Genomic DNA, 26,423 nt, shown 5'->3' on the forward strand with positions numbered 1-26,423 from the left:
CAAAAATAAAATTGACCGCCCAAGGGACAAAAAATTTCTATCTGTGAATACCTTCTAAGCTGGATAAATTAATTTCCACAGGTTCATTTCAGCACACCTGGATTTTCAGACCCAAGTTTCACCTCAGCAGAAAGCTTCTATTGGCCAATGGCGTATATTGAATTTGGCTTTCTGAGAGGCCCATTCTTTGTTCCCAGGAATTCAAGACACAGTGAATATGCATTTCCGAGTACTGTGCAGCGGCCTATATCCAGCAGAAAATAAGTTAAATGCAGTAACAGTTCAGAAGAGAAATTAGCATTCTGTAGAGGTGTGTGTGTGTGGGGGGATGTAGTCATGGGAAGCTTCACGAAGATGGAAGAAAGATTTGGTCTTGATCATCAGGCAGATTTCAAACATACAGAAAGATGGCGTGCTTGATGTCATCACCGTGGGAGTACAGCGTCCTTGCACATTTGAGAGATGGGAAATACCTAATCCTGCTGAGAGATGAGAGCCCTCGCCATGGTGTATGTCGTTCTCTGCACCTATATTTACAAACAACACCGCCAACCATGTACCCTTCCCCATGGTGGTCAGAGCACTTTTCTCAAGCAAAGGAAGACATGCCTTTTTCAAATATACTGTTATTTGGAAGAGTGTACTTCAATAGGCTCCCTCAGATACTTTGATATTTACTTTAAAGAGAACTTCAAGGCAGAAGGACACTACTGAGCCTTTTTATTTCTCAAATAAGACCACTGCCACCAATAGCAGCTGCAGGGTGGACAATGTGTCACACGTTGAAACAAAACCAGCTGTGAGGCAAACAAAGATAATTGAAAAGTGACCAGAAAACATAGGAGAGGAAGAAGCTTCCAGAAAACATGAGGTTTGATGAGGAAACTGAACATTTGCCCAGAGAAAACACTTAAAGGGGTTTCTAAGAACCGTTCACTTAAGAAATTCTGAGATTTTTTTTTTGAACCTAGAATCCTACACAGCATAATTTCAAAGGATAGCCTTTGGTGGCATTTTACAGAACCCATGTCCAGGAACTTCTGCATCTCCAGATCTTTGGCAATGACAAGGAGACAACTGAAGAGGCACAGCAGGGAAAACAGTCTCTCTGGACTGGATGTGACCAAGGAATAGAGCTCTACCTTGGAGACTAGCTTCACAGTGCCTTCTATTTACTGGGTACGAGTCACCACATGGGACAGAAGAGCAGGGCTCTTTACTGGTTTTCACCTGGCCTCAGGCATGGATCAATGTGTCTAATGAATACAATTCAAGCAACCTCACCAACATTATTTAGCTGTGTTGGTCTTAACAGGCACCCATATACTTTTCCCACCCCCTTGGCTCTCAGAACATACTGAAGTACAGACAGACAAACAGACACATCCATGCATACATACTCATACACCCTGTTTCCCATTTAGTTCTTTCCAGCCTTTGCTCATTTATAATTTAGCCGTTCATCAGTTTACAGAAAAGTTCTCATCATCATTCCTTTCATGCTCCAAGTCAACCTAAGCGTCATGCCTGTCTTTTCACAGGCTGCAGTGAGGTCCCTCTCAGAGACTCAGATGGACTGCGCACCCCTACAATAAGGTCTCTGGCTGCAGGAGTGCAGATGAGAAGTAACGCTCTGGGCAAGTGTCCGCGCTGATGCATTAAAAGAACCATTTTATTGCTTCTGTGGTCTGAAAAAAAATGAATATACACAGAGGAGGGATTTTCCCCCCACCAATTTTGCCAAATTCAGGAAACGCTACTGCATTTGAAAGAATGGAAGAACATTTATTGCTTTCTTAGCATCCTTCAGCCAGCAGCACTGCTGCATCTCGAGGTGCCAGGCTTCTTCTCTTCTTCTCCTTTAATATAATGACGGTCCTTGTCGAAATGAATATTAGACCATGGATTCCAAAAGCAGGCCTTTGGGACACTGCATGCCATGCTTGAAGAAACTACGGTAGGAGTGGGGGAAGGGAAGCTGGCATGGTGCGATTTCCTCACGGCAGGCTAAGCAGGCTTCTATGTTGTACCACCCATTTTACCCTGTGCGTCATATAAAAGCATGACTTTAAATTATGTATGTACCAAACTTTAATTTTCATTTCACACTCGAAAGTTCTGTACAAAAAGAGGCAATGCAGGCAAAAAAAAAAAAATTACAATGACTTCGGCAAACAACATATGACAACTTCAAAGCCCCTTCTAATCTGCAGTCATCTATACAGGGCACTGTGGCAATGGAATTCTGAAGGCAGGGGCTGGCGGAGAGAAAATCCCAATGTTAGTTATTAATATCTAGAGCATTGGTGAGATGTCTATTATGTAAGATTGAATGAGAAGTCTGGACTTGACTATACAACTGGATCCCTGGATTGGGTAGGTTTCTTCTTGCTCTTGAAGAAGCATGAAATAATTTTGACTTAATTGTGATGATGTCTCGAAAAACTAAGGCTTGCCATTCATGTTTGATATAACTGTGATAACCAAGAATGTATGTTTATGTTGGTGAGAAATACATTAACTAAATATTAAGATACACTTAAGACCTTCTTTGTGGTCTTCAGCTAATATTCTGGCTATATTGCGGCTCTAATATTCTGGCTCTATTTATTACCAATAAAAATACCCATTTCCACCCAGCTTTTACTATGAATGTCTAGGTAAACATGAGAGGTGCTATCATGCCAAAAGTAGCAACATGTCTGGGAAACACCATTTTGACCTTCTTTCTTGCCTCAAATTAAATATAAAAGGCTTTATGAGACATCAATTATGAAGTATTATTAACATTGATATTGTCCCTAGTACTTTCCCCCAAACCACCCATGAGTGCTGGATACATATGCATGCAGCACAAAAAAAAAAAAAAGAAAGAAAAACCAAATTGTTCAAGGATTCCCGATGCCTAATGGACAGTCTGTTAAGAGAATTGGTCTCCCACAACAGTTCTGGAGTGGACTCAAGATCCACTCCCTGTTAGTGATCACAGACACACACTCAGCCTGTCCTCTTGGTGACCTGAGGCAACTACTCAGACCCTGGGCTTCTCAAAATTCAAGCCCCGCTGAGTCTCATCTTGGAGACAATGGACTGGCTAAAGTGAAGCAGACTGACAGCACCTATACACACATTTGGTCCCGTTGGATGGAAAGTCTAACTAAAAGTTACAAATATCCTCAACTGTGCGTGTGTGTGTGATCTGACAGATAATCTCTAATGTTTTCTTATGTAGCCAGCTGAGAGGCAGCTATGGTATAAATAACGTGGCTTAGGTTCATGGTTCAGGTCTGTGTCTAAGAGCCATAGAGAAAATGGGAAGTCCTTTCTTCTCTGACATCTCAGTCTCCTCTTTTGAGGAAAGGGCAAATGGACACAAGCTCACTCACAGTGTGCCTCACTGCCCTTGTAGGCTCGACGGTTGCCCAACTGAGCAATACTCATGACTGCCAAATGGAACACCCTAAAGTTGAGTGTTGGAGGGATGTCTCACCCCACATGATCACATTTCCTGGCCTCCTCTGGATCTTGGAATTCCTAGGTTTGAGAAGCTCATGGAAGCCATCTAGCGTGATTCTGCTCTGCTGAGAACACGCACATCAGTCAAGTGGCTGTATTTACTCTTCTGGTAAAGCACCAAAGGACAAGGTTCTTCCCTCTCCATTGACTACACTGATATACAGACCAGGGAAGCAGTTCTCCCCATGTGTTTGCATTTCTGTGTTGGGACAAACCAAGTATTCCCTTTCTTGGAGGGCTTGATGGAATGCTGGATGGCCACTTCCCTAGTCTGGATATGTAGGTATTTCACAGCTCTTCTCGTGGAATGTTGGGAACCAAACTGTATTATACCCCGATCGTCCTAGACCTGAATTCCAGGGTTATTACTCATCAGCTGTCTGGAAAACTCTCTCCTTCCAGGAGAGACATGCAAGCAATATCACAGGTTAGCCTCAAGATTTCTCTAGAAGGCTCCATACACTCCACAGTACATCTCCATAGGCCACATGGGAAAGAGGGAAGAGTAGAGAGTCAGGTAGGAAACATCTGGGGATCGAGTCCAAAGTAAGAGTCATCTTGTGTGCCCACATCTTTCCATTAGATGTCACAGTATGTTTCCCAGATTCGCCCCTAACTCGGCTGTGACCTATAGCAGAATGCCTGCAGCACTGGTGAGATTGATAATTATAAGGGTATTCCTTGGAATTTATGCATGAAGGAAGGTTGGTGGTGTGGCTCCCACTAGCCTTCCAGGACTCTTAGAAACTCTTTTAGATTTTTTAAAAGTTCATTTATTTTATATGTATAAATGTTTTTTTTTTCTGCATGTATAGGAGCACACTATGTGTATGCATGGTACCCATGGAGATCGGAAGAGGGTACTGGATGCCCTGGAACTGGAATAATGGATAGCTATGAGTCACCATGTGGGTGCTGGGAATCAAATTCAGATCCTCTGCAACAGCAACAAGTACTCTTAACCACTGAGCCGTCTCTCCGGCCCCCAAGACTGTCTATTTTATACATGAGGAAGGTGAGCGCACTAAAAGTGAATCTGTCAAAGTACACAGAGTGGCGGAGGCTGACACCAGGCAATCAGGAAACATAGATATCTTCTCTCTAAATCCCTCCTTCTCTGGGAAATAACAAAGTGCCTTAGTTCTCAGTTCTGACATAAACAGTCCATTTTCACAGAGAAGTGGGATCTCCTTATCATGAGGGGTGGTGTACATAGAACTCAGCAGGCTCCTGGGGAATGAGTGGCCTTATTTACAATCAGAGTTCTATCTCTCTGTCCCCGCAGGCAGAAGGTTGACAGAAATATGATTATCCTTACGCCAGCTCCCTCTCTCAAATGCCCTTCAGATAGCCACTTCCCTCAGTCCTCCTGGAAGAACCCCTCTCTCGACCCATTGCCTCCTCATTAGTGGATTAAAACACAGGCGATTTTCCTCTGACAACAACTGAAAAGGAATGGAAGGAACGTGGATTGAGACAGGAGAATGTTTGGATTACTCACACACGTGCATACAGAAACGCTGCACGGGAGGTTTGCAGGCTGAAGGAAGAGGGGGGCGTGCTGAACTCACAACAGTTGTGCCCCACCCGCCACATGCATTTTTCTTATCTTTCATTCTTCTCTCTTGCTCTCTCTCCATCAGGGCAACAGTTGTGTGTGCTTCTTGTATCTGAGCCGACACAGGAAATCAAGTACTTTGTGTTTCAATAAACTATACTCCCAGAGAGATAACACAACTAGAATTAAAACAATACCACAAACTATTAAGAATTTCTGCTCGTTACAGGTGTCACTGCAAGACTCCAGCAGCCAAGACTGAAGTTTCCAAATTCGGCCCTTGGAGACAGGATTTTCATGGCGAACATCAAAGGTAAGGCTCTCGAGTCAATTTATGCTCTACTGGGTTGAGTCAGTCAGGATACAAATTAAGGTCCATATATTTCAGAGACAAGAAGGAAGTGGTTATGTAAATACACAAGTATTAACATCAATCTGTATTAAATTATGTAAACATATACATCTTCTGAGGTCAGCACACAGATCCTCCTCTGTAAGCAGGGCTCTACTGAAGCATCGCCCGAATCTGTTTGGAAGTCGATTCGTCATTCAAGTGCTTTGTAGTGAACCTGGGGAGAGAGAGTTGGATGTCAGGACTCACCCAACCGAAATTTGCAAATAAGAACCGTGGCTCACTTCTTTAGACAAAAAGCCACATTTTGATGTTCGTTCCATATATTCTCTGCAAGTTTTTTTTAAAAAATAATTTATTTAGCTTTTCTTTTATGTGCATCAGCATCAGATCCTCTGGAGCTGGAGTTACAGATAGTTGTGAACTGCCATGTGAATGCTGGGAATTGAACTCAAGTCCATCTGAAAGAACAGCCAGTGCTCTTAACTGCTGAGCCATCTCTCCAGCCCTGGAAGTTTATTTTTGATTTGACATTGACTGGGTTTTGCTCAGTATTCCAGGTTGACATTGCACTCACTCTGTAATCCAGGTTGGCCTCAAACTCATGGCAATCCTCCTGTCTCAACCTTCCTACTGCTGAGATTATAGACTCATCCCACAACGCCACACTTGTCAGGCAGGTAGCTATGGTATTTGCTTTTTCTTGTGTGGCAAGTATCAAACTAAGTCTTTTGTTGTGGGAATTCATTCAGCCAATGCCTTTTGGGTACCAGCACACGTGGCCTGATAAGCTTCCTTAATTACATCTACAGTCTTTTTTTAACCTCATCAAATAATCACAAAGAGTAGACATAACTGATCTCATCTTCAAGGAGACAAATTTCACAGCACTTACTTCAACATCTTGTCCATTGAAGCTAACCCTGATGAACTTCAAATTAAGGACTCCTAAAATTTAAAAATTGATGACTGATAGAGAGGCTGTGCTTATCCCCATTGCTGCCACCAGGGGGCACAAATGCAGGTACACTACTGAAGCTGTAATTTTAAGTGGCATCGGACTCGATCTAGTGTGCAAAGGATTGTAAAACTGGATCTTGTGTGCAAAGGATTGTAAAAAAAATGACCTATTACACAACTTTGACATGTTAGGCGCTCTGGGTCACAAAGAACTTTTCAAATGTGGTCAGTGACGTGATTTCACAGGTAAGAGAGCTGAGGGTCAAAGAGCTTCAGTGGCTCCCTCCGTATCCCACAGCAGATGTTTTGACTCGTGAACAGTCTGTGACATTTGACTTGAGCCTAAGTCTGGCTGCCTTGAAAGCCTATAATCTTCCCACTTCAGCATGTGTCTCCAGGAAACACAAATTCATACCATGTCCTGATCTCCAACCTGTTTCGGTAGCTAGAATGAAACTGCCAAATTCCAGAGACTCAGAAGTTAAAGTCTTCTTAATGAATACAGAAAGCCAGCATGGTGTGCTTACAGTCTTGCTTGGAGTAAACCTCGGATTTGGGAGGCTCTTATGAGAATGATGTTAGGAAAAATCTTAAGGAGAGCCTCTCTGCTGACTCAAAATAACTCCAATTAGACCAAATCAAAAATGCCCACGTTTAATAAAGGCAGTGCTTTCCTGGGTGGCCCTGGCAGCATGGCGGGAAAGAGGAGGGGAGAGGAGCCCACACAAACCCTGGAGACAACATGTGTTCCTTTTTCTCATGCAGGAGCCTAAATAGCCTTTGGGAGTGGTCCTGCCCTCCCTGGGGAGGGGTCAGCATTTGGTGGACTTTCTGGGAGCTGGAGTCCAGCCCAAGGCAACTCCCGGGGGGAGGGGCTGGGGTAATGCTTTAAACCAAATATCCCAGGGGAGGGGGCTTGAGATGGAGCTTTTTGCCCCATTGGCACTCCATTAGCGCCCCAAGACAGGGACTGGGGTGACACTTCCAACTTAATATTACATTCCAGACTCTTTGGATATAGGGGTGTTAGAAGGCTGGGGTCTCACTTTCAATCAAACATCCTGGAGTCCTTGGATATAGGGTGTCACTTTTGAGCAAACATCTGATTCATATATCCTCTAAAGATGATGAGTTGGCAAGCCAGAAAACCAGTAACTTTAGTGTCCTGAGATTGCTGGCTTTATCCAGTGAAGGAGGATAATAGTTCAGGTTGGGGTCAATGGATTGCAATAGCTGCATTGGACATATGACTGGAGGTAGAGCATTGCATGTAGAACTGAGTGCTGCCCCATTTCTCTTAGACTTACCCATGCTGACTGCATGGATTGCATTGCATGGGACAGAAGGAAATGAAAGGCTAAGACAGCAAGGTCCATGAGTCTTCCAGATTAAAATTCTGCATGGGGATGGTTTGTGCAGTTCAGCAAGTTTCTTTGGATGCAGCACGGCTAAAAATAACAACCTCTTTCTTAAAGTGGACTAAACAAATGCATCCTTGGGAAAAAGAGAGGTGCCTAAGGAGTGGGAATATAGCTGGCTAAATATTCAGGCACCCAGCAGTGAATAACAGATCCTCAGTTCTGGCAGCTGAAGGTAGAAGCCACTTGGGGAGTTCAAACCAAGCAAACAGAAACAAACAACAAGCTAACACAAGAGGGATGTTTGAGTTTCAAGGCCAACGACTAATTTACTTGGCTTGCAAACTCAGTTCCTGGAAACTCCCTTCATCTTCCTCCGATGCAGTCAGGGTCAGGAGCCCTTGGTTAAGATGGACATAAGAAGCGAGAAGGATTCCCCACTATACATAGAGCATCATGGTCAAGAGTCAGGTGTAAGACTCGCGGGACCACCAAGACCCAGATATAGGTCCTAACTTGGCCCTTTACTGTGTGGAATGGAAACATCATTTGAGCACATGAAGCCAGGTACAGGTATGCTGCATGCCTTTAATCCTGGCATTCAGTAGGCAGAGACAGGTGGATCCCTGAGTTCAAGCCAGCCAGGACTACAAAGTAAGTTCCAGCACAGCTAGGACGGTACAGATAAACCTTGTCTCAAAACCCCAAAACTTAACTCACCTCAAATTCCCCCATCTTAAGAAGTGAATGATAAAACCTGTGCTGCCCTCCCAGCACTGTTAGGAAGGTGAATCACGTGACAACCAGTCAAGGGTAAGTCTGGTGTCCAGGCTTCTGGCCCCCAACAGCATCTGCATTTGCATCGGTCTGAAAGGGAAGCTGTACCGCCTGCCCCAGAGACTGGCTCACCTGAGAGCATTCAGCAGCCCTTCCACACTGTCCGGGGCCTGCTCCTTCAGCACTTTTATGCAGCCTTTCATCTGGAAGAAGAATGCACAGCATTCCGTTAGTACTCTAGTAAGCCTGTACAGAGTGCTATCTGTCCATACTAACAACTCTATGTAGCCACAGAACATGGAAATCACAAGTAAGCTTCCCTATCCTCTCAAGATGGTGCATTGTGCCTCTGGGTTTCTCCAGAGTTCCGTACGACGAAATGATTGCAGTCTCTACTGGTTTTCGTTCTAGTCCACATCTGTCTGTTTGACTTTGGGAATAAACGTCTTGCTTTGTACTCTGGAGCCCAGAGCAGGAACAGAAATCACTCTCCTTGGCTCTTGGTTGAGATTCATTAAGTGTTTTACACACTCAATAATTGAATGTTTTGTCTGCTAAGAATGCTTCTTCTCTGTCAGCTACTGATTGACACACCCATAATAATTTGTAAAGTCTCAAGTTCACTGGCCTCCAGGAAATGTGTGTGTGTGTGTGTGTGTGTGTGTGTGTGTGTACACATGTTGGTATATGTGTGTTGCATGCATATGGAGGCCAGAGGACAAGTTCAGCTGTCATTCCTAAGGTACTATCCACCTAATGTTTAGACAGGGTCTCTTTTGCCTGGAGCTTGCTAAGTAGGCTAGGCTAACTGACAAGAAAGCCCCAGAGATGTGCCCATCTCCACTCCCCCATGACTGGGAATGTAAGCACATCAACCATATATGGCTTTCTTTAAAAAAAAAAAAAGACTCCTGGACATGAATTTATTCTTAGTGCTTTCAAAGTAAACACTATGCAGACAGAGATATCGCTGTGGCCCAGAAAGGCTCTTTTCATCCCATTATCTGTACCATAGATAGTCACTACCACTTCTTTGTGACCCCAATATGACTTTGTATTTATTAGGTAACTCTGGATAGACTAGCCCCTCATTAAGTCAATAATTTGTCTCCCTCATTAGACCAGTAACTCCTAGAAGTACAGGTCTGGGTCTTAGCCACCTCTGAGAAGACTGGCAAAGGGCAATTGCAAAGAATGTGAACCTTGTAGAGGTCAAATTTCTAGTTTTTATCCATGCTGCTTTGTAGTCGTGTGAACGTACACAAGTTCCTAGGTTTTCTGAGGCCTTGGAATTAAAGTAATCTAATTCTGTTATGAAAATTAAAATTAAAATTTACATCATGTTATTTTATGCATAATGTTTTACTTATCCTTTGGAAAAAGCAAAAATTTTTCTATAAAATGTCAATCACTTCTTTTAATCTTAGACATTCATGCAGTGTGTGGGCATCTGAGGAGTTTGATTATACCAGCGGCTATCTGCAGAGTGGCAACTTCTCAACAATGCTTGTGGTCATATTTCAAATATGCAAAAGTTTTTTTTTTTTTTTTTTTTTTGGTTTTTCGAGACAGGGTTTCTCTGTGGTTTTGGAGCCTGTCCTGGAACTAGCTCTTGTAGACCAGGCTGGTCTCGAATTCACAGAGATCCACCTGCCTCTGCCTCCCAAGTGCTGGGATTAAAGGCGTGCGTCACCACCGCCCGGCTATGCAAAAGTTTTATGATAATAGCTTTATAGACTCTGTCAGTTGCTGTAGGTAGACTGAGAAGCATTTGGAGATCACACAAGAATGAAGTCACAGTCAAATACACATCTATAAAAGATACAGGTTTGGGCCGGGCGGTGGTGGTGCACGCCTTTAATCCCAGCACTCGGGAGGCAAAGGTAGGCGGATCTCTGTGAGTTCGAGGCCAGCCTAGTCTACAAGAGCTAGTTCCAGGACAGGAACCAAAAGCTATGAAGAAACCCTGTCTCGAAAATCCAAAAAAAGAAAAAAGAAAAAAAAAAAGATACAGGTTTGGAGAGGGGCTCCATTGATGCAAGTTATGTGCCACTCTGGGTTTGTGATGGTATCAGGCCCTTAAATGTGGAGAATTTTGTCTCTCTCCCATCAGAGGTGGGAGTCTAGTGAGAAGAGAGAGACAGGTCGCTCAATATCACGGTGCGATAAGTGTTCATGTGATAACATCACAAGGGGCAGTGAGAGCATAGATGCTGAACGAGGTGGATGTGCAGTGGGTACTCTCAAGAAGTCTCCAGTTCTATTTCAGCACGATGAAAACCGTGGGTGTGAATAACAAGAAACTGTCAGAAATGCATTCAGGGCCAGAGCTAGGGTGGATTTAACAACCCAGTCAGAACTTGGAGGCTTTCCTTGAAGAAAATAACCCTTGGATGGCGTTAAGCATTGTATAAATATAGTGAGCGTGGAAAAGAAGCAGAAGGAGGCAAAGACAGAAAGAGGAGGATGTGAAAATCCCCTGGGATATGAGGGGTGGGGCAGCAGTGAGCTGAAACACAGAGGGGGATGGATGCTCAATCACTGGCAACTTAAGAGGGTAAGAAAGAGGGGCTCACAGACAATGCTTAATATCTGAAGGATGACAGCTCTGATTTCTTCTAGCTTAGATACTGGATGAGAGGATGGGTCAATATCCAAACTAGGGTCCATGAGGGAAGGAGACCCTTTGGTTGGTGACTGGCCATGCTTCGTGTATCCATATCAAGAGTTGTCTGAAGTTATGGGCAAAGTCTTGGCTGGGGACAGATGTTAAGGTGTGATTCTTTATGGGGCCACCTCCTAAGAGGGTGTGGAAATCACTTGAGAACACCAGTTCATCCCCTCACATCTTTCCTGCCACCAAGACTGTCCTCTGGTCCCTAAACAACTCCCCTTCCCTGCGTCTTGGTGATTTTGCTCTGGCCCTTCCTTGCCTCTATCCATCTGAAAAATATCCTTGACTGACTACCTCAAATCCCACCTCCTTTGCCTCTAAACAGAACAGTCTCTCCCTCAACTGTTCCCTAGTGCTCCTTACAGGTCCTCTGCAAACCAGACCCCCCACCCTTTGTGTGTGTACCTGGTACCTCTTCCAGGGTCTCACAAATAAACACGTTTCCTCACAGTTGATCCTAACATCCTAAGGACTTGTCAACCCAGTGCCTAGAGCTGCTGATTTAGCTACAGAGTGGTGGAATGGACCCTCTTCAGAGAGGTCTAGTGCTCATCAGGCCGAAAGCCTTCTTAGAGGCACGTGCACAGTTCGCCACAAACTGGCCTTTCTTAATCTCCATTTATAAACAGACTTGAAAAATGCCCGAGAAAATCAACACATTCCCTGTTTAGGAACTTAGCAGATTCCGTAAATGGCTTAGAAAGCCAAGCTTTTTATAAAATAGGGTGGTAAGGGCTAGGTAGATGGCTCAGTGCATAAGAAAACTTGTACAAACATGAAGACTTGAATTCAAATCCCCAACATCCATGTACAAATGTCATTTCTGGTTACATGTACCCATAATCCCAGAACATTTGGGTGGAGATGCATGGATCCGGGAACTGACAGGCTGGCCATCCTAGCCAAATCCGCTAGCTGTGGGTTCAGCGAGAGGCCCTGTCTCCAAGGAATAATGTGCCGGATAATAGCCCAGGAATCCCGATATCCTTTTCTGGCCTCTGTAGGTGTGTGCGTGGGTATACCAACCCACAAACACATGTAAACACACACATGCACAAAACCACAAAGAAAAGGTTAAGGGTACAAAGGGCTCATTTCACCCAGCATAATTTTAGTTGTTGACTCTGTGGTAAGTTAACAAATGGCTACAGTCAACCAAAATGCCATAGGAATACCAGGCACTAAACTCAATTCATAGCAATAGAGTTTTTCACAGTTATTTGTGTTCAGTCTATAGTGGCAAATCCTTAAGCCCCCACAATGAGCACAATACATATGTTTATTGCAAGATTTTCATAATATATTCTTATTATATTTTAAAACATATTTTAAAATAGTGAAAACAGCAGGATTCTAATTTGTTAGGTTCAGCCATCTATTAAAACACAAGGAGCCATTTTCATTTCACTCTGCTTCCTAAATCTGAATGCATTGTACCAGGCTGTCTCATGTTCCTGTTGTCATGACTTCCCACCATGATGGGCTATGCCCTGAGACTGTGAGCCAAAGTAAACTCTTCCTTAAGTTGTTTCTTTCAGGGTTTTGAATCACGGACATAGAAAAAGTAATTAGTACAGAGTTACCGGTAAACACTGGCTAAAGGGAGTGTGGTTTATTCTGCAAACCGCAGGGAAGCAACTGTGGAGAGCATGTGCTTCCAAAGGTCTCTGCGTATGCACCCATGTTTTCCTTTTTTCTTACCCTCACTTAGACACTGAATAGACACTTTGTGCAGGGCATCTAGTGGGTGTCAGGCATAATATCCCAGGACATTAGGTGCCTTGATCATTGTCCCTATACATTTGAAAAGCTGGAGTCTGTGGGAATGTTAGCAAAAGCAGTTTGGTAAACCATCTGAAGACCAATGGAGAAGCAAGGCTTCACTTATGTGGGATAAAGGAAATGTGACCCTGGATGAGCTACATCTAAAGAATGCCTGGAAGAGATCCACCATCAGAGGAGGAGGTGATGGAGAGACTCTTGGATTCTAAAATAACAACAGACAGGATGGTTGGTGGGGCAGCAGGCAAGGTTGATAAGAGAAGAGTTTGGAAGGTCATTTGGTCTTTGACCATTGTACCTTGCCATGCAGAAGTTCCCAACTCTATTTATATCATAACACACAGATGGTACAGAGGGTGGAGTGAAGGTGGAGCATCTCTGCTCAGTTTCATTAAGGCCTAGGAGATGAGCATCCCAGCACTCCAGCTACATGTGGGAGGCAGGATGTCTCCTCCTAACAGAGGAGTGGACATCAGAAAGAGTGGACTACTTGTTAGGGAGAAATTTGCCATGCATCTCCAAGATAAAAATCTCAGAGAGGTCTTGTTCAGTGAGGGGTGGAGGCCACAGAAAGAGAAGTAAGATTCTCCAGATGGCATTCACGGGCTTTTGTGAGAAAAGCACAATACATGAGAATTCTTACATCAATTTTGGATGTCTTGCAGAAAGCTCCCACGGGGTGCACGTGGTCATAGAGGATGATGACCCCCACCATCACCCTCATGCAGAACATGAGTGTCTCCTCGCTTGTAAACCTGCTCCTGTACTCCCTGAAAGAGAAGACATGGATGTGGCATCACTCCCTGGTTCAAACACGTGCATTCTGAGACCCACAACTGGCCATTCCTCTACCCGTCCACCCCCAACAGAACTCACCCAGGACCTGCAGCGACCAGGTTAATATGCTCTTTAAAAGACCCAAGACGACAATTTTCCTTGACTCTATCCAACTAGCAATTCCGAGCAAACTCTGGTAAATTAGAGGGCGGTAAATTCCCCTTTCTGCTTCCCTTTAGCAGCTAGCTCACCACGTACATCAACCCCTGCCCATCAATCTTGAATATTTTATAGCCGGCCCCTCTGGCTGTCCAAGATTATAGAGAATAATGGCTTCATTACAGGGAAAAGGAATCAGGCTCATTTCTACACAGCAGTGCTCATGTCTCCAGCTGGAGTCAGTTCCTTTGTTAAGACACAGGCTGTGGAAGAGTGTGGATTGGCAGATATCTCAAAGAAATTATGTACCTAGGAGTTATTTGTGGAGGTTAAATTTTGCTCACTTACTTTGACAGGGGCCCTGATGATTGCAATAATTTAGGCCAAAGCTAGAGACATTTTTAGCATCAATTTCATTATGAGTTGGCCCCACAATGCAGACAAATTACTATTTCTGTCTTGAAATAAATCTTAACTTTGGTATGAAGGAAAGATTTAAAATTAATATCCTTTTATGGGGCAGGAGAGATGGCTCCCTGGGTAAAGCACTTGCTGCATAAGGGAATGGAACTGAGTTGGCTCCCCAGTGCCCATTTGTATGCCAGGTGGTTGTGCTGGCTAGTCTCAGGTCAACTTGACAGAAGTTAGAATTGCTGGAGAAGTTAAAACCTCAATTGAAAAGATGCCTTCATAAGATCTGGCTACAAGCAAGCCCGAAGGGCGTTTTCATTAGATATTGATGGTGGAGGGACCCAGCCTATTGTGGGTGATGCCATCCTGGGTTTTATAAGAAAGCAGACTGAGCAAGTCATGAGGAGCAAGCCAGTAAGCAGCATCCCTCCATGGCCTCTGCATCAGGTCCTGCCTCCAGGATCCTGCCCTCGTTAACTTCCTGTCCTGATTTCCTTCAGTGAAGGACTACAGTGTGGAAGTATAAGCCCAGTAAACCCTTTCCTCTCCAACTTAGTTTTGGTCATGGTGTTTCTACACCAATAGTAACCCTAACACAGTTTCCCACCTGCAATCCCGGCTCTAGGGAGGCAGAGACAGGGCATGCCTGCAGCAAGCTGACTACCCAACTTAGTAATATCAGCCAAATTTGGGTTCACATGACAGACCCTGCCTCAATATACATGTCAGAGAGCAGTTAAGGAAGACACCCAAAGTCAATCTCTGCCTTACACACACACACACACACACACACAGAGGCACACATGTGCGTATGCACACACACACACACACACACGTATATGCATCAGCAAGCACATGTGCATCCTCACATGCCATGCAAGTGAATACAAACACACACAAACACCACGCACATACACACATGCAAACATATATTTGAAGACAGTCAGCTGCTATAATAAGGTGCCTGTGATACTTCTGGGCTCCGGCACCCTATGGAGCAGATGGTATTATGGGAACTTGATTAGACACAGAATACAAGGAAGGTTCAGAGAGGCCGGAGTTCATTTGTAACCACAGTGAGCAGTGCAGACTAAGTGCATCCCCAACCTCCCCCTGTAACTGCGCCCTTCATCCTTCATGACCCTAACCATCCTTCACATTGAGTGTCTGGCAAACAGTTTAGGAACATGAAACAGAGGGTGAAGAGGGGGGTGGGGGAATTACTTTCGCAGCGGTCTCACCATTGCTACTCTTGGTTCTACATCTCTACAGTGTATCGATAATAACACTCACACATCTAGCCCATCTCACCATTTCACTGCATGGCTTATAGCAGTGATGCTCAACCTGTGGGTTGCCATCCCTCTCGGGGTCCTACAACCCCCTCACAGATAGCTTGCATATCAGATATTTACATCACAATTCATAACTATAACAAAACTACAGTTATAGAGTAGCAATGAGAATCCTTTTCTGGTTGGGGGTGTCACCACAACGTGAGGAAATGTATCAAAAAGGATCACCCACACTAGAAAGTTGAGAACCACTTTCTTAGAGCACGTGACAAGCTGCTAAAACTTTGCAAGGCCAATCAACCCACGGGCAAGTCAGCTACTTCAGTTGGGAAACGGATCTGATGGATCTGCCATTGACACAGACCATCCTAAGCTCCCATTGAAGCCGAAGCAAACACTCCACAAGGGAAACTTTAATCTGGCATCTGGAAGAGGACACGCCGCTATCAACACATCTGACCAGGCCCCAGCCTGGTGGAAACGTAGCCATGCCCACACCTCTGGTTTCACTTACGGTGTCTCCAGCATAACCTTGCAGACGCTTGTCATGGTACTGAGGCAGTCTGTGGTATTCTCTATTGGCAGGGTTTTATTCTGAGTGGAGAGACACAAACACACATTAGTCATCCTAACAGTGTGCATGCATGGTAAAGAAAGATCACTCTGTGCGGCTCCCTGGATGCACTTACTTCTGAGACAAAGTGCATTGTGGCATTGCTGAGAGTCTTCAGCATCGGTGTGGCTTCGGCATAGAAGAGGGACATTCGGTTGGCCATCTCATTATTCACTTCATTCTCAATGTCTAGCTGATGGAAGCAAGAGCAGCAACAGTTATAAAGAGAGAGCATCCTTATCTCCACAACCAACTTATAGACAAGGACTTGGCCTTCTCTCTGGGCCTGGCCAGACACACAAGTCAAAGCAGCCATGGGGAGATGGTGGCCCCAGCCAGAGACATGCAGGGACTCACATGCATGTTGTTGATGCGGTTGCGACTTATTGTTCTCCTGTAGTAACTAAAGTCATTCTGAATCGCTGGGTTCCTCATCTGAAATGTGGAAGAGAAGAAAGAAGGTCATCTTCCAGAAACAGGGGAGGGGTAGCATCAGGAGCCCAGACATGAGGGTTTGCAGATATGGCACAACTTCTCTTTGTCATTCAAGGACCAGGGCAACCAAAATATAAGGAGCTATCACTCCGGCATTCTGAAACATCTCCTGTTCTTACTGTGGGCTGTATTTCTGGAAAAGCATGTTTGCCCAGTGAGAAGAAGATACTTGTATGGGTTGTCTGTGCTCATTTGACAGATTCCAAATTTTCACAGGTAAGTCACCCTCGTAGATTACTCTGGCCACACAGAATGCAAATATGTACCATGTTATAAACCTCCTGGGGGAGGTATTCTATCTTACTCTCCCACCCCAACCCTACAGCCTTCGCAAAAGAACCATAAAGCAGCACTACCCCGTTCAACTCCCACAGTGCATGTGGCCTGACCTTCAGCTCATCAAATCGAAGGGTAAAATGTAAGATTTCTGCAAATTCCTTTGCCAGGGCCTGCTCCCGCTCCAGGTGCTGGGTTGGTGTGTAAGGAGGGCACGTCAGAGATTCCAGTAAACTCTGCAGGGCTTTTTCTGAAAGTCAAGGGGAGACAGAGGTCTATTCAGAGAGGCCAGACACATCCTTAAAAGCACAGTGCACAGTTCAAGTTGACACTCTCAGAGGCAACCTGTGTGGACGGTCCCTTTCGAGGGTTTCCCGAGCCCAGTTCACTTAGCAATCTCCTTTCTGAGCCTTATAGAAAACCACAATATATGAACAGAGCTTGTGTGCATGAGAGGCACTAACGATTTAAGGTGAGGTGAGAGCTGAGGAGAGGGCTCCAATCAGTAAGATGCTGTGCAAACCCAATTCATACCTATCGCATCCACAAAAATCCCCCAGGTATAGGGGTACAGGTATGTAACACTAGCTTTGAAAATAGGCATGGGGACGAAGACAGAAGAGTCAAAGCTCCCTGGGGCTGGGTAGCTTAGCCAGTCCATGAGCAACAGAAGACACCAGTGTCAGTCTCTGGTCTCCACACACATATCCAAGAGCCCTGAACACATGGGTTAAGTCACCTGTTTAACATGGAAATTTTGGTCTTCTTCTAGCATGTTTCTCTCTTTCTACATCCCCATGACATTTCTCTACAAATCTACCACATTTACCCTTGTTATGTTCTTACAATAACCTCATCCCTCCCTCCCATTTGCCTATTTCTGATCATTCTCCACTCTTTTTGCTCCCATACATCTTGATAGCAAAGTCATTTAACCAGTCCTTAATGGCAGAAGTCAATAAACTATGACCCATAAGCCAAATTGGACCCACTGCTTTTTTTATGAGTAAAGTTTTATTTAAAAGGTAGATATGTTCATCACTTTCTACACTGACTAGGGTTACCATTGGTGTTGCTACTATGATGGTAAAATCTTGTTACTGAAAAGACAAGACACACAAGATGCAAATCCTTTCTGTTTAGGTAAAACTCAGGTTCTTGGAATTTCAGCTCACTACATCCAAATGCCCTCTGAGGAAACAGAATCTTCAATTTATCTTCTACCTGAGAACCTGGGACAACCTTCTTTGTGAAATCAGTTTGAATCCCTCTCTTAGATGGTCGAACATCAAGTCCTTTTCAATACTAAGTTATGGGTATAGTTTTGGTTTTCCTCTTAAAATATAGCCCTCATTTTAGTGGCAAATTAAAGCAAAAGTTGCTGACTACTATTTCCATTCTAAATATACTGTATTAACAGATGAAACCCCAAGCACTGACAGTGATTACACCACACTGCTGGTGGCATGCAGCCAGTTTGTCAACCTCGCTTGCCTCCACGCCAGCTTCTGCAGAGTCATCTTATTTCTGTGAAGTTTATTTTTGTTGTAAAGCTAAAGTAAGAATTCTAGCTTTATTTTCTTACATTTTGCATTCAGTTAATTATGGTATGGGCATGCAAGGAGACTGTGGATTCAAATGAACTCTATCCTCCAGTTTTGTTTTTATTAAGAACTGAGACCAATAGACCAGAGCCTAGATCAATTGTCATCAGAGAGGCTTCATCCAGCAACTGATGGGAGCAGATGCAGAGATCCTCAGTCAAGCATTAGGCAGAGATCATGAAACCCCATGGAAGAAGGGGTGGAAAGATTGTGGGAGACAGAGGGGCTGAGAACACCATAAGAACACAGCTCACAAAAATCAATTAAGCAGGGCTCATTGGAGCTCATAGAGACTGAAGCAACAATCACAGAACTTGTATGGGTCTGACCTAGGTCTTCTGCATAGATGTGGTTATATAGCTTGGTGTTCTTGTGGGACTCCTGACAGTGGGAGTGGGGGTGTCTCTAGCCTTCTTTTGGGACTCCTTTCCTCCTATTGGGTTGCCTTGTCCAGCCTTAATAAGAGGATTTTTGCCTAGTCTTATTGTAACTTGTCATGCAGTGTTCAGTTGATATCCTTGGGAGGCCTGCTCTTTTCTGAAGGGAGACAGAGGAGTGGATTTGAGGAGGGAGGAAGGAAGGGAGGTGTTGTCAGAGGCTGTTAGTTCATTTCCTGACTGCCCTGATTTGAAATAACCATACAGAAACTATATTATTTGCAATACTGTTTGGCCAATAGCTTAAGCATATTTTTAGCTAGCTTTTATATCCTAAACTAACCCATCTCTATTAATCTGTATATTGCCACATGGCTGTGGCTTACTGAGTAAAGTTCTGGTGGGACCAACAAATTGGCACCAATGTGGTCAACTAAATCCACTTAAAAACTTGAGAGAGTTTGAAAATAAATTCTAGACACACACACCAAAAAAATAGTTTAATGCAACTTCTTGCTCTATTTGCTGGTGGAAAGCAGAGACATAGTTCCATTAAGGTTTCCTGACTCAGCTTTAGCAGTAAACACTACACAGCTTCTTTTAAAATGGCAGCTTCCTGGTTCATTGGCAGGAATGACTCTGGCTCTTTCAGAAGGCCTAGCACTTGAATGGGGTTTGTGGGCAGCATGTTGCAATTACTTGGTGGCAGCATGGGCCAATTGGTTACCAGAGTTGAGGTGGTGAGCATGGCTCCCACCTGGCAGTCTCAGAGGCAGTAAATGGATCTTGGCCATGTTGGACTGGGTAGAGCCAAAACACAAAGCAGCCTTAGTTCTAGACACTCTGCTGAGCATTTTAAGAAGCAGTTCTGGTCAGAAAAGGATTACAGATATGCAATAAAGAACAGATTCAGATGAAAAAGACCTCTAAATGGATCACAGCTTGGGAGAGAGAAGAAAAAAAGTATAGAGAGTTACAGACAGAAGTAAATGGTTTTAAAAAAATAAAACAAAGTCTTTAAAGAGACAGAGTATAGACAGTAATAGATTTATAGAGGAAAGAAAAATAAGCTATGTAAAGATGAAATATACACAGAAAGCCTGGATTATGTATATTATTGTGTTTTCTTTTAATTTTTTGACTGTGAAGGAGATAAGTACAGAGAGACATTTCATTGTATAGACTGCTAAGCTAAACCAACATATAAAATTTTAAAGGTATCTAGATTTCAAAATTTGGGTCTAATGATTTGTTGCTTTGGAAAAAGAGTTTCTACTTTCGTTTCCATAGAGATTGAGAACCTGTGGAGTCTTTCCAGACTAATGTGGTTTGATTGATTAAGAACCCCCGAAAGGTCACTGTGAACATCCCCAAAAATTACTTCTTCCAAGAAAAGCAGTAAGCAGTTTGAAGAGAACTATACCCAAAGTCCCTAAATAATTGTTTATAAATGTTTACATTTAAAGGGAGATATGATATAGAGATGGATACTTTGTATTGGTATGGATCTTGGTTTATTGATAAAAATTTAAGGTCAATTTTGTTATATGTATATTTCTGCTCTTGATTAAGGTATTGGTTTATGTAGCTCATTTAAAAATGTAAAATAAAATTTAAAAACATAGGTTAAGAGATAGTCATCTATAATAGTCAAGCTTATAATCATGTTAGTTGGGTTTTCTAGATGTACAAAGTTATATTTCAGATGGATAGTTATTCTTCAAAACTCTCAAAGACTAACAACAGAATATGGCATTTAAAATTTTAAGAACTTAGACTTTTCATGACAATAAGACACATCTGCTCTAGACAGCACCAATTATTTCAAGAGGAAGATGGGCATCGAAGAAGCTCCTCATGGAGCTTGTTAGCCATTTGGGCAAGAAACTGCTCTTGCCTGAACTGTTTGACTGGACTTGCAGGACTGATGGAGGAAGGTCATTGGCTAATAAAGGAACTGCCTTGGCCCATTTTATTGGTTAGAAGATAGGTGGGAGGAGTAAACACAAGAGAACGCTGGGAGGAAGAGGAAGTGAGCTCAGACTCCACAGCTCTCCTCTCGGGAGCAGAAGCCTGAGAGAGACGCCATGCCCCGCTCCTGGGCAGACACACGCCATGAAGCTCTGACCCAGGATGGACATAGGCTAGAACTTCCTGGTAAGCGCACCTAGGGGCTCAACACATGATTAGAAATGGGCTAAATTAATATGTGAGAATTAGCTTAGAAGAGGCTAGATAGAAATGGGTCAAGCAGTGATTAAATGAATACAGTTTGTGTGTTGTTATTTCGGGGCATAAGCTAGCCGAGCAGGCAGCCGGGGTGCTGGGGACGCAGCCCTGCTGCTCCTATTACTACAGATTTGGCGCCCAACGTGGACAACTGAATCCACAGAAAGCCTGAAAAAGCTTGGGAAAGAGTAAAGCATGTTTTCTTGATAGTGACAATTTCTCGGATCTACTCTGCTTGCTAGAGGCAAGCAAGCACCTCATCTAAGAGAGGCTTCCTGACTCAGCTTTAGCTGCAAAGCCTGCAGCTCATTAAGAGGTCCTGCCACGAAACACTTAAACGGTGTTGACGAAAAGCTGAACGCATGCTTTTCGGTTTTCAGCTGTAGCAGGAAAAAAGCTGCACCGTTTAAAAATGCTGGCTTTCTGGGCTGTCCTGCCAGGGTAAACTCTGACTCTTTTACACAGGCGGTTTGTGCGGTTTGCAAGCACAGGCTGCTGAAGCTCGCTTGCTGGCAGGGACCTTGAAATGCCATAGAGTTGTGGCAGTAAACATGCCTACAGCCGGTACCTCAGGCGTGAGGCTGGAAAGCTAAGGAATGGACTGGATCTAGCTGGCAAAGCCATGCCTTTAATCCTACCCATATTGCTCAGTAATTTAAAGGCTCGTGTGGTCAGAAAAAGAGAGATATACAGTAAAGAGAGATTCAAAGACAAAGAAAATTTCTAAATGGTTTGAAGTGTGTTAAAAATATATGCAGACTAAAATTTAAAGTTCTTAAAGTAAAAAAAAAAAGGAAGAGAGTTGTTGTGTGCGGTACACACCTTTAATCCCAACACTTGGTAGGCAGAGGGAGATAGACCTCTGTGACTTCAAGGTGTGGTAGCACACGCCTTTAATCCCAATGTCTGGGAGACAGAGACAGGCAGATCTCTGAGAGTTCAAGGACAGCCTGGTCTACAGAGTTACTTCAGGTCAAAGATACAGAGAACCTATCTCAAAAAGCAAAAAGTTAAAAGTAAAAATAAACAAAATAGAGGTTAAAATAAAACAATAAGGATGGAAAATACACAGAGAATTTTGATACTGTATGCTATTATGCTCTCTTTAAATTATTTAAATGCTGAGGAAGGAGCAACAGATGCTAAAAGATATTTATTTATAAATGCTGCTGAACTAATCCAACAAAGATATTTTGATGCCTTGACTTTGAAATTGGGATCTAAGGAGATGATGCTTTGGAAAGGAGTTTCTTATTTTGTTTTCACAGAGGATGAGACACTGTTCATTTCTTCTATTCCGATTTGGTATGATGGACCACGTCCTCCTGTAGGGTTGCTGTGAACATCTTCAGAAAATTGCTTTGCTCAACTGCCAACTGAGATGAAACTAGCACATAGGTTATACCATGAAAGACCTAATTAATGACGCCCCCATTCAGCAGGAAGCAGTTTGGAGAGAAATAACTGCGCCCATATTCCCAAATAATGTTTATAAATGTTCTTTTACATTTAAAGGGGGATATGATATAGGTATGAATAATTTGCATTAGTATAGATTTTGCTTTATTGATAGAGATTTAAGGTCAATTTTGTTATATGTATATGTATTTCTGATCTTTATTAAGGTATTGTGATTGTGTAGTTCATTTAAAAATGTAATGTATATAGGTAGCTAATAGATAATCATAATAGTCAAGTTTGTAGTCATGTTAGTTAAGATTTTCTAGATGTGCATAGATATATTTTAAATAGCCATTTTTCATATTTTCAAAGATTATAGAATATGGCATTTTAAAAGTTTTAATAACTGAGGACTTTTCATGACAATGAGACACTCTGCTCCTGGCAGCACCAATCTACTTCGAGAGGAAGATGGGCATCGAAGAGGCACCTTATGGAGTTTGATAGCCATTTGGGCAAGAAACTGCTCTTGCCTGGACTATTGCATAAACTGGACACAGAGAACCCGCAGAGAGAGGACTATTGAACTTGCCTAAGGTGAGATGATCTTTCGGGGTTCCTGATTCATTTTGAAAGAGTCTGCGAGACATTCTGCAGGACACAACAGATAGTGACTGAACTGACTTTGAATTTTCCTGCTTTATGGAAATGTCTGCTGCATACCAGGGGCCTGAAGGCTGAAGATGGATGCCCCTACGGTACAGAGGAACTTTGGGTGACTGTCCCGGCAGCGAGATGTCTCTGTCATTTCTAGAGTTTTAAAAGTTGCTTTTTTTCTTGTTTGCTTAGGTAGTATTGTATCTTTCTGGAGTCTTTGATGGAGTTAAGAATAGTTAGTTATAGTTTTCCTTAGTTATGATAAAGATTATTGTAACTTTTACTTTATAACTGTTTTGTTATATGTAATTTTGCTATGTTAAAGTTAAAGCCTTTTTTTTGTTGTTGTTGTTTAAACCGAAAAAGGGGAAATGATGGAGGAAGATCATTGGCTAATAAAGGAACTGCCTTGGCCCATTTTATTGGTTAGAAGATAGGTGGGAGGAGTAAACACAACAGAACGCTGGGAGGAAGAGGAAGTGAGGTCAGACTCCACAGCTCTCCTCTCGGGAGCAGAAGCCTGAGAGAGACGCCATGCCCCGCTCCTGGGCAGACACACGCCATGAAGCTCTGACCCAGAATGGACATAGGTTAGAATCTTCCCGGTAAGCGCACCTAGGGGCGCAACACATGATTAGAAATGGGCTAAATTAATATGTGAGAATTAGCTTAGAAGAGGCTAGATAGAAATGGGTCAAGCATTGATTAAATGAATACAGTTTGTGTGTTGTTATTTCGGGGCATAAGCTAGCGGAGCAGGCAGCTGGGGTGCTGGGGATGCAGCCCTGCTGCTCCTATTACTACACAGGACCCACAGAAAAATGACTGCTGAAGCTGCCTAAAGAAGGTGAGATAGTCGTTCAGGGTTCCTGCTTCATGAAAGAGTCTGCCAGACATTCTGCAGGACACAGAAGAAAGTTACAATACAGAAGAAAGCCAATACAAGTAGAACTGTCTTTGAAATTTCCTACTTCATGAAAAAGTCTGCCAGACACTATAGGCCAAGTTATGATAAAAGATAGAGTAGATGGGCTGGAGAGATGGCTCAGCGGTTAAGAGCATCGCCTGCTCTTCCAAAGGTCCTAAGTTCAATTCCTAGCAACCACATGGTGGCTCACAACCATCTGTAATGAGGTCTGGTGCCCTCTTCTGGCCTGCAGGCATACATACAGACAGAGCATTGTAAACATAGTAAATAAATAAATTTAAAAAAAAGATAGAGTAGATATAAATATTGTAACTATAATTCTTGCTTGATAATTGTTTTGTTATATTTAATCTTGCAATGTTAAAGTTAAAAGTTTCCTTTTACTTAGACAAAAAAGGGGAGGTGATGTATGCCATGAATATGTATTATTGCCATTGGTTAATAAAGAAGCTCCTTTTGGCCAATGGCTTAACAGAGTAAAGCCAGGCTGAAAGAAATATATTAAGAAAGTAGGCCGAGTCAGAGAGATGCCATGTAGCCACCTGCAGATGACAGATGCAACAGAACCTTGCTGGTAAGCCACACCACGTGGTAATACACAGATGAATAGAAATGGGTTAATTTAAGATATAAGAGCTAGCTAGAAAATACAGTTAAGCTATTGGCCAAACAGTATTGCAAATAATATAATTTCTGTGTGAGTAGTTTCAGTCTGGGAAGCTGGGAAATGAGTGAGCAGCCTCCCCCAACAAGGAGGGAGGGAGGGGAAACTGTGGTTGGGATCAATGTATGAGAAAGAGGAGTAAATACTAGAGTTGGGATGTAATGTATGAGAGAAGGATGGAGAGGGAGAGAGAGAGAGAGAGAGAGAGAGAGAGAGAGAGAGAGAGAGAGGGAGAAAACCAAGCCCAAGATCAGGGCTGGAATGATAGCTCAGCAATTAAGAGCATTGGCTGTTCTTACAGAGGACCAGCGTTTGGTCCTAGCACCCTCATGGTAGCTCACAACCATCTGCAGCTCCAGTTCCAAAGGCTCTGACACCCTCTTCTGGTCTCCAAAAGTTCTTCTAAATTCACATGGGCACACATGCACATACATAACAATAAAAAATAAATCTCAAAGAGACCAGTAGGCTTTGAAGAGCTGGACCCAGATAAACACGATGACAAAGTGTCAAGGGACCATGAGCCAATAGAGACTCTCCGTGTACCAATCAATGACTTTCAGAGAAGGATGCATGTGGCAGATCACAAGAAACAAGAGTGATGGAAGTTGCTTACGAATGGCTTCATAGTGTGCAAGTGGGGGACCTTTTCCAACATGTAGAGCTGCTCCCTCTACCCTCTCAAAAGGCAAAAAATAACAATAATAATAGTAATAATAATAATGATGATGATGATAAAAGAAGTGCCATGTGGGACATGATAGCTGTAACAGTTACTCACCAAGGCGGATGGAAAATTCATAAAACCGTTTCAGTCTCACGACCAGGGGGCAGACTGCATTCCAAGCCTTTTCTTGAAGTTGAATATCATTGGGATTTTGAATTGCCTACGGGAGAAAAATGGGGTGATGGTGAGTTTCAAGTTTAAGAAGTAGTAAGCTCATACCAAAGTACCATGAATGATTGTAGGTTATTTTTTAAAAATGCAATCTCTAGTGTGCTTTGAGAATTGGAACCACCTTGGTGGACAATGAGTATCTGGATGATTCCCCAAAGAACTCATTTCTGAAGGCAGTTTCTATACTTAAGCATGAAGCTTATGGGTCTCAGGCAGATCTTGTCTCATCTGACTTGCTGCTGTGTTCTTTGGTTAAAAAAAAAAACGAAAACAAAAATAAAACAAACAAGTAAAGAAAACAAACATCGGAATTGGAAGACATAGCACTCTCAAGTAGCACTTGATTCATCTAAAGACTGTTTGTTATGAAGAAAGGAGGCTGTAGCTATTGCACCTTCTCTGTGATACACATTGTGTTCTTGCTGTTCTGTAATAAGCTCTATACTTAAGGTGACCTTGAAGTAGAAATGCTGCATCGTAATAGACTTTTCCTTTGTAGCATTCGGTATGTTCTTATGAGGACAGTGGCAGAGACAGGGTATGCAAGTGTGTGTGTGTGTGTGTGTGTGTGTGTGTGTGTTCGTGTGTTCCTAAATATAAAAACACAGCCTGCTCAGTCCATATAGTGTTATTCCTGACCAGTTGGTGTGCTCTTCCTTGAA

The 26,423-nt window shown here is 43.1% G+C and overlaps 1 protein-coding gene across 2 annotated transcripts in view; it reads right to left on the reverse strand.

Moving 5' to 3' along the window:
- Nucleotides 1-2,073: 2,073 nt before the first annotated feature.
- The window catches only part of Cyria (CYFIP related Rac1 interactor A), a 118,610-nt gene continuing 94,260 nt past the window's right edge, over nucleotides 2,074-26,423 (reverse strand). The window contains exons 5-13 of one of the 2 annotated variants that reach the window (XR_005973134.1): nucleotides 25,645-25,750; nucleotides 17,117-17,253; nucleotides 16,590-16,667; nucleotides 16,309-16,425; nucleotides 16,134-16,213; nucleotides 13,621-13,747; nucleotides 8,654-8,724; nucleotides 5,018-5,643; nucleotides 2,074-2,258 (exon numbers count right to left, since the gene is read on the reverse strand). Coding sequence is in view for 1 of the 2 variants with exons in the window: in XM_041639397.1 (XP_041495331.1) it covers nucleotides 5,580-5,643; nucleotides 8,654-8,724; nucleotides 13,621-13,747; nucleotides 16,134-16,213; nucleotides 16,309-16,425; nucleotides 16,590-16,667; nucleotides 17,117-17,253; nucleotides 25,645-25,750 (780 nt within the window). In the remaining variant the exon portion in view is untranslated. Of the gene's footprint in view, nucleotides 5,644-8,653; nucleotides 8,725-13,620; nucleotides 13,748-16,133; nucleotides 16,214-16,308; nucleotides 16,426-16,589; nucleotides 16,668-17,116; nucleotides 17,254-25,644; nucleotides 25,751-26,423 lie in introns of both variants that reach the window. The other variant, XM_041639397.1, reaches the window with a different exon arrangement.

Source organism: Microtus oregoni, unplaced genomic scaffold, assembly GCF_018167655.1.
Source record: "Microtus oregoni isolate MIOR12 unplaced genomic scaffold, Mior012 000058F_ref0000040, whole genome shotgun sequence".
In the NCBI taxonomy this organism is placed as follows: Eukaryota; Metazoa; Chordata; class Mammalia; order Rodentia; family Cricetidae; genus Microtus; species Microtus oregoni.